We start from the raw sequence: 8,347 nt of genomic DNA on the forward strand, positions 1-8,347 counted from the left end.
TCGGTAAATTAAAAATAATAATTTAACATTACCGACGGACACCATCAGTACATTTAAATTTTAATTTAGTAAATTTAAAAAATTTAAATATGAATTAATTCATATTCCGACGGATATCCGTCGGTATGTTCAACAAAATTTAAAAATTTATTTTTAGTATACCGACGGACTCCCTTGGTAAATAGGATCTCTGGATTGACAAATAAATATTTTTCTGACGGAGTCTGTCGATAAGTCCCTCGGTAAATCTGATATATTTTTGACAAGCAGTGCTTATTTTTTGCTGCACCACCTGCCAGCCAGAATATTCAATAGAAAGAGAAATGCAACCACAATAAAACACAAATTAACAACAATAAAACTTTATAAATTATCCAAAACATCCAAATTATCCCATCAAACATCAAAATTATCCAACCAAACTTCAAAATCATCCAATCAAAACTACACAAAATGCAACCATATTTCAAAATGTAGTACTGTCAACATCCAACCAAACTTAAATCACTCCTCATCTTCGGATTCCCCCTCATCTTCTTGATCATTTATATTGTTTCTATCACTTTCATCCTCTTCATAAATGTGACTTTTTGGCGGAGAGCGGATCAAGCCGATTAAGTGGTTCACTTGAGCCTTGAAGGACTCGATGTCATTCCTAAGTGCGGTCCTAATCTTCTCTTCCTGAATTCTTTTTTCACGTTCATTCGCATAGTTCCTAGAAAGTTGTTGAATCATTCGCCGCATCTCCTCAAACTCCTCACTTTGCACGATTGCGGATGTCCCAATACCTTGTAATCCACAAAAGATAAGTGAAAAAAATACCCAAAGAGTTAGAACCTGTAATATGATATGTTAATTTACATTCAACAAATGTATTATTGCATCTGATTGAGTATTTGCATACGGTGCTCTAAAATAGTTGTCTTATTCATTTCTGATATTTCTCAACATACGAACCTTTTCTTAATGAGTAAAGACACCATTATCTAGGAATGTTATTTTAAGATCCATAGCTACATCATGATATATGGGTCACAGAACTACAGAGTCTTCAGTGATATAGCTTAATTTTGCACCGTCCAATTTATAATTCCTTAGACAACAAAAGGAGAGCTCCAGCAGCAAAAACATACAGACAAACTAAGAAAGTATGGACGACGTATATTATGCTAGTATTTCTGACCCCAATATAATCAATCATGTGATGTCCATCATTGCCACCTTACTATTTTCTTGGACTATAATCGTCACTTGGAAAAAATTTCTTAAGTATAATAATTAGCATGCAAGATTCTGTCCTGACGCATAGCTTCTGCTTCTGCAACTTCCTATAGAGCCACTCCTTATGCTGACAACTCTGTACTTCTACCTTTGAGAACTCCCTGTTGGCAAAATTTGGTTTTTCAGTCTGTTTATTTGAGGAAAGCATTATTTAATTGAAATGGGATGAGATGCTTCTTTACATATCATGGCGGTGGAAATGAAAATTACCGAAACTTAAGCAAAGTTTAATGCCTATTCTCCCAAACAATGGCAAATTTTTCCCTTTCTTTGATTTGGTTGCCTATTCTGTTTATTGCTTCTAGAATTACGTATTATAAAACATAGTTGTCGTGTGTCTAAAGTATGACATTCTGAAAATTTTGACCAGCGAATTTATGGAGAAAGCTCAAAAGCTTTATAAGTATCATAACTACAGAAATTTTGTCTAGCACGAAGTGTACAAATATACTTGCCATGACCTTTAGTTCTGCAGCATCTTTGGAACTTTAAAGATGTGCTTTTTATACAATGACGGATCTGTGCACCAAATATTTTAACTATTATTTACAACGAAAAATTGGTAATTTATACAAATATATTAATTGAGTACCCAGTCTTATTGATAATTTCAAGATTAAAAATAGTTGAGCAACCATGATTTAAAATTTCTAGATCCACCACTATTTTTATACCGGTAGCAGAACGAAATACGAATGATCATGAAGCACCTAAGAGAGCTGGCTTTCCATTCATTATGCTCTTTTGTAATATCTGATTTATAATGTCTCCCTTGCAGGTACTTGTTAAGGAGCTTCAGCTATGGCTGAAGAGAGTTCTAGAAGGAGAGAAACAGAGAGAGAAAGCAATAGCATTTCTATGTATTAAGAAGAAAATGAACTCAACTGATAATCTCTACATAACCACTAATACATCTACTGTATATATACTGTGACTAACCACTGACCAATTTCTAACTAACTAACTAACTAACTAACTAACTAACTAACTGTATTTATATAAATAGATGGGACCCACTTCTCTTAACACTCCCCCTCAAGCTAAGGGATGAAACACATTTTTCATTCCCAGCTTGCTCAACAAGTATTCATGTTGTAATATGCACAAGCTTTTAGTGAGTATATCTGCTGGTTGATCTGCTGTTCTAATGTATTGAGTCTGTATGACTCCTTGTAAGATCTTCTCCCTTACAAAATGACAGTCGATGTCTATGTGTTTGGTCCTTTTATGAAAAATAGGATGAGTTGCAATTTGGATAGTAGCCTTACTGTCACAGAATAGTCGAGTAGGCAGTGAAACTTCAACTCCTAGTTCTTTAAACAGTTCAGTCAGCCATACAACCTCAGCTACAATGGTTGCCATGCTTCGAAATTCTACTTCAGCAGAGCTTCTGGAGACTGTTCCCTTTTTCTTGGACTTCCAAGAAATTAAGGCTTCTCCAAACTTCACCAGATATCCTGTGACAGACCTTCTAGGCAACTAACTATTGACACTTTCCTACTAGCATAAACAGACCAAGTCCTAGTGCTATTTTGATATAAATGATTACTCTCAAGGCAACTTCCATATGGGATACTTTTGATGCATGCATATATTGACTGAGTACTTGTACTACAAAGGCTATGTCAGGCCTTGTAGTAGTCAAGTATAGTAACCTTCCAACTAGTCTCTGAAACTTTCCTTTGTCATCAAGTTATGAATCATCAGTAGCATTCTTTCCACCATGTATCAGCTGGTCAAATTCAACAGATGTGAGTTTGTGATTGAATTCTAATGGTGTAGCTTCTAGCTTGCCACCTGATAAGCCTGATTCAGACACCAATTCTAGAGCATACTTCCTCTGACACATAATTATCCCCTTCTGAGATCTGAAAAATTCAATGCCCAGAAAGAATTTTAACTCTCCTAGGTCCTTCATCTTGAACCTCTATTCCAAATCTTTTCTGACTTGCTTAATAAGGGATAAATTGCTTCCAGTCACCAATAGATCATCAACATATACTAATATGATCAGCAACTCATGTCCAACCATTTTTGTAAACAAAGAGTAGTCAAAGTGGCTCTGCTCAAAGCCCATATCTACCAGTGCTTCAGTCAATTTTAGGTTCCATTGTCTAGGTGCCTGTTTCAAGCCATATAAGGACTTGTGCAGCCTGCAAACCTTAGTACACTTCCCCTTGTCTTGAAAAACCATCAAGCACTGTCATGTAGACTTCTTCCAACAAATTACCTTAAAAAAAGGCATTATGAATATCCATCTGAAAGATAAACTAATATAATGCAGCAGCCAGTGCAATGACCACGCTCACAGTGACCATTTTGACAACTGGTGAGAAAGTTTCAGTGTAGTCTAGCCCTTCCTGCTGACTATATCCTTTTGTAACCAACCTAGCTTTGTACCTCTCCACTTCTCCTGTGGACTTGTACTTAATTTTGAACACCCACTTGCAGCCTATAGGAGTTTTTCCTGGTGGAAGATCTACCACTGACCAGGTATTATTTTCCTCAAGAGCTGCAATTTCAGTCTGCATTGCATCAATCCACTTAGGATCTCGACTGGCATCAGAGAAAGACCTAGGCTCCAAAATAGCAGAATAAACAGCAATAAAAGCCTGATAAGCTGGAGAAAGATTGTTGTAGCCTACATATTTGGAAATTGGATATTGGCAGGCACCCTTCTGAGACTGAACTACAAAGTCTTTCAGCCACACAGGTGGCTTGGTGGTCCTTGAATACTTTCTTAGTTCTACCACTGGAGCAGATGGAAAACCTTGTGAATTTGATAAGTCAGTAAGTGAGTGATCTTTAGAAGAGTTGAGTATAGGATCTTCAACAGAAGCTGAAGAAGGAGAGTTGATTGCAGAAGTAGGAGTTGCATCTTGATGAAGCGATGGAGATGAAGTCTCAACAAATTCCAGCACAGGGAATAGAATGGAAGAATCATAAGTCATGTGTTTGAAGGGGAATATATCCTCCTTAAATACAACATCCCTACTAACAAAGAAAATCTTAGAGTGTAGATCATAAAGAATATACCCTTTCTGGGAGGAGGAATACCCCATATGAACTGATGGTATAGCTCTAGGACTGAATTTGTCATATTTCTTCACATTGGTTGCATAGCACAGGCTATCAAAGACCTTGAGATGGTGTAGAGAAGGTGACCTATGGAATAGCTGTTCAAAGGGAGATTTAACATGTAACACCACAGTGGGCAATCTGTTCAAGAGATAGACAGCAGTGAATACACAGACCCCCCAGAATTTTAAGGGCACAAAAGCTTGAAATCTCAAGGCCCTGGCCATGTCTAAAATGGTTCTGTGCCTCCTTTCAACAACCCCATTCTGTTGGAGTGTATAAACACAAGAGCTTTGATGGATAACTCCATGTTCCTTCAACAAGGTGTCTATTTGTTCATTAAAGAACTCTGTTCCGTTATCATTTCTAAGACATTTTACTCCACTACCAAATTGAGTTTTGACTAGTATTAGGAAGTCTTTTATCACAACTAGAGAATCAGCTTTAGTGTGCATAAGATAGATCCAAGTGTATCTAGAATGATCATAAACTAGGGTTAAGAAATACCTTTTACCATCATAATTTGGTATCCTATAAGGCCCCCACACATTAGCATGTACAATATCAAATGCAGCACTAGAACAAGTCAGACTATGAGAGAAAGGTAGTCTTGATTGTTTAGTAATAGGACAAACAGTACAGTGATGATCTTCTAGTTTTAGACTAGGTACATCATTTAACTTTTGCAGGACTTTTAATGGAGCATGACCTAGTCTTCTGTGCCACAAAGAGAACATAGAACAAGACTGTTCAGTAGCTAGACTACCACATTTATTGAATGCATCAGAAGTGATATTTACAGTTGGAAAAGAAGTAGAAATTTACTTATGAAGCACTTGCTGTCGAGACACTGGTCTTCCATTTGCCTTCATAATGTAAAGTCCAAATTCTTCTTTACCAATCCCCAACACCTTTCCACTTGAGAGTTCCTAGAAGATATAAAAATCAGAATAGAAAGCTACCAGATATTGCAACTCCTTTGTGATCTTTGAAACAGAGAGTAAATTATATTTGAAATCTGAAATATGAAGAATATTCTGAACTGGATTATCTTTGAAACAGAGGTAAATGTACCTTATTCCTATCATTTCCAGTTAACTCCTCATAGTCATCTAATGAATCCAGACTATGAACCATATGATTAGAAATACATGTATCTACTATCCAATTCTGGTCTATAAGATGTGACATAAGTGCATGAGCAATACCTATTGTCCCTGCAGTTGCAGCATTTGCTACAGGTTCAGCCTCTTGTCCTTTGCTTAGTAGCTGAAGAATCTGATTGTACTGCTCATAAGTAAAGAAGTGAGCTGGTGAAGCAGGTGGAGCTGATTGATTGTGTGATTCAGGGATTGGATTTTCAGCACTTGTAACACTATTTGCATGAGTATTGGAAGGACCTCCTCTCTTTCTATTTTTGAAATCTCGAGGATAACCATGCAGTTTATAACAGTTGTCTTTGGTATGCCCTCTACCTTTGCAGTACTCACAGTAAATTCCAGATTTTCCAAATGAATTCCTAGGCTTAAAACCTCCATTGTAGTTGTTAGTATTGAATCCTCCATTATTGTTGTAACCTCCATTATAATTACTATTGTGTGGCTTATTGCTCATCATTGCTGCAACTTCATTATTATCAGTTAAGGGAGAAGCACATTTCCCATGCATTCTTTGACTCTCCACATTGATAATCATGACATAGGCCTGATTTATGTTAGGCAGTGGCCTAGTCATTAGAACGTAGTTCTTAGCATTCTCATAGGACTCATTCAAACCAGTCAAAAATTGATATAGTTTCTGCAGCTGGTAACGTTCAGTATACCTATTAGATTTAGGACATCCACAGGTAGGTGGAGGATCCAGAGTTTCATACTCATCCCACAACTCTCTAAGTCTAGAGAAATATACAGAAACAGAGGAGATTCCCTGAGTTAAGGTGGAAATCTCTTTATGCAAATAGCAGGCCCTAGAAGCATTGACCTTATCAAACCTTTCTCTAAGATCCTCCCACACTTTGTGAACATCAGATGCATAGATCACTGTACTAATCAGAGTAGGCGATAATGTATTCATTATCCAGGCTAAAACAATAGCATTACACCTGTCTCACAGCTCATGTAGACTATAATCATACATCTCCCTACGATATGTACCCAACACCAAACCTAGCTTATTTTTACCATGCAATACAATTTTCAATGATCGACTCCAAACAGAATAGTTCTCAGAACCTTGAAGTTGAACAGAGACAAGTACCGTACCTTAGTATCAGACGGGTGGATGTAGAGTGGATGATTGTGATCAACAGACTGAAGAATCGACTGAGCATCAACTATCTCTTCATTAATCGACATTTTTGCAGCTAGAAATTAACAATCAAGGTGAGATCTCAAAACCCTAGATTGTTGAAAGTAGTTTGAATTGAGCAATTGACTCAGAAATTGACTCTAACTCTTGCTTAATAGATGAATTCCGTCACAACTGAGCTAAACGAGGCTGGAAACCAAAGCTCTGATACTATGTTAAGGAGCTTCAGCTACGGCAAAAGAAAGTTCTAGAAGGAGAGTAACATAGAGAGAAAGCAATAGCATTTCTATGTATTAAGAAGAAAATGATCGCAACTAATAATCTCTACATAACCACTAATATACCTACTGTATATATACTGTGACTAACCACTGATAACTAACTAACTGTATTTATATAAATAGCTGGGACCCACTTCTCTTAACAGGACTAAGTGATTATCAAACAGTAAGGTCCTTTTTCATGAGCAGAGGAAGGCTGCAGATCAACTGATTTGGTGCCCATAGTTCTATATTTTTAATTTGTCAAGCAATCTTAATTCTTAAACCAAACTTGAAAATATCATGCTTCTTGCCCGTGAAACTAAGGAGCCAACTATAATTTGATCATTTTTTTTAGTATTTCACAAATATATTATGAAGTGTCTTACATGAAACCTTCAAGAAACTGTGGTTGAAATGACAATTTAATAAAGAAAGAACAAGGAAGCTCGGTAAATTCAAGCAAACATATTATAATAAGTTGCTCTTTTTAGATGCTCAAATGTATTATTGGAGTCATTTGGCCACTAAATTTTTTTCTAATATTTGATAGCCTATATTCTATCGCCGAACTCTGATGTAGATATAAATTGTTGCACCAACTTGGAAGTTGCTATGTCCTGTTTGTCAGTTGCACAACCAAAATGGAAGAGTTTGTTACTCCTCTAACTGTTGATTTGCAGGTGACAAAAATTTATTATTCAAAGGAGAAATACTTTCTATATTTCTTACATTAAAGTTTTTTGGAATTTGAATATGTAGTTAGTGTTAATTAAGGGGTTAATAGGAAACGAGGCATTATCCTTTGTCAAATAAATAAGGCAAAATGACCTCCGAGCCACTTAAACTTGTACCCATTTTTCAGTCTGGTAAAAGAACTTACGTGTTTCCCATTTGAACATCGGAACTTGATAAAAATACAAAAGATAAGCACCTCAAACTGATCGTTTGCCTCAATCGCTTAGATATAATTGACACATTACGTTGTTCGCCTATTATTGTTTGACACGTATAATTTGTGGGTCCTAATCTTTATATAACTATTTTATTAAAATTTCTTAAAATATTTTTTTGTTTCTTCTTCCTCGGGTGGCCACTAGCGCCTTCCACCATGAACACCTCCTTTCACTACTCTAAAACCCCCCAAATCAATTACAAAAATCAGTGAAAAATCATTAATAGGAGTGACTGAAGGTCTTGCATGAGTATTCCAATCAATTCCCACCATTCTTCTTCAGTTTTATTAGTGTCGATATCACAATTCCGATTATATTTCGCCGAAAATTTCTGCGAAGTGTTGTTAGCCCTCTGGTTCCTTCTCATTCAGCAAAAAATCAATTTTTTTTTGTTATATTCCCTTCTGGATCCCAAATCCCTTGAAAATGGATTAGCCACTGTTCAAGTTTTACAGGCACAACAAG

The 8,347-nt window shown here is 36.4% G+C and overlaps 1 protein-coding gene and 1 long non-coding RNA gene across 3 annotated transcripts; both read right to left on the reverse strand.

Annotated features, from left to right (window-relative positions):
* Positions 1-346: 346 nt before the first annotated feature.
* On the reverse strand, positions 347-6,992 carry LOC117280544 (uncharacterized). 2 transcript variants are annotated; one of them, XR_004511075.2, is made up of 3 exons: positions 5,568-6,992; positions 5,185-5,288; positions 347-788 (listed from the first exon to the last, which is right to left on the reverse strand). XR_004511075.2 is itself a non-coding variant. In XM_033660266.2 (2 exons), the coding sequence occupies exons 1-2, from the start codon at positions 6,430-6,432 to the stop codon at positions 5,254-5,256; spliced, it is 900 nt and encodes a 299-aa protein (XP_033516157.1). In that variant the 5' UTR covers positions 6,433-6,954; the 3' UTR covers positions 4,952-5,253. The 2 variants fall into 2 exon arrangements, 1 of the variants encoding a protein (XP_033516157.1); XM_033660266.2 differs by lacking the exon at positions 347-788 and having other exon boundaries at positions 4,952-5,288; positions 5,568-6,954.
* On the reverse strand, positions 347-7,165 carry LOC138896906 (uncharacterized). Its single transcript, XR_011410466.1, has 2 exons — positions 7,082-7,165; positions 347-2,048 (listed from the first exon to the last, which is right to left on the reverse strand). It is a non-coding gene; the product is annotated as an uncharacterized lncRNA (long non-coding RNA).
* Between the last annotated feature and the right edge of the window lie 1,182 nt (positions 7,166-8,347).

This window comes from Nicotiana tomentosiformis, chromosome 1 (genome assembly GCF_000390325.3).
Source record: "Nicotiana tomentosiformis chromosome 1, ASM39032v3, whole genome shotgun sequence".
NCBI classification, from domain to species: Eukaryota; Viridiplantae; Streptophyta; class Magnoliopsida; order Solanales; family Solanaceae; genus Nicotiana; species Nicotiana tomentosiformis.

Excerpts from the sequence above, each read along its gene's own strand:
- LOC117280544 (XM_033660266.2), bottom strand. The coding sequence starts at position 6,432 with ATGAATACATTATCGCCTACTCTGATTAGTACAGTGATCTATGCATCT. Across the intron at positions 5,289-5,567 it reads TGCAACTGCAGGGACAATAG|GAACTCTCAAGTGGAAAGGT; the intron begins GTATTGCTCATG and ends TATATCTTCTAG.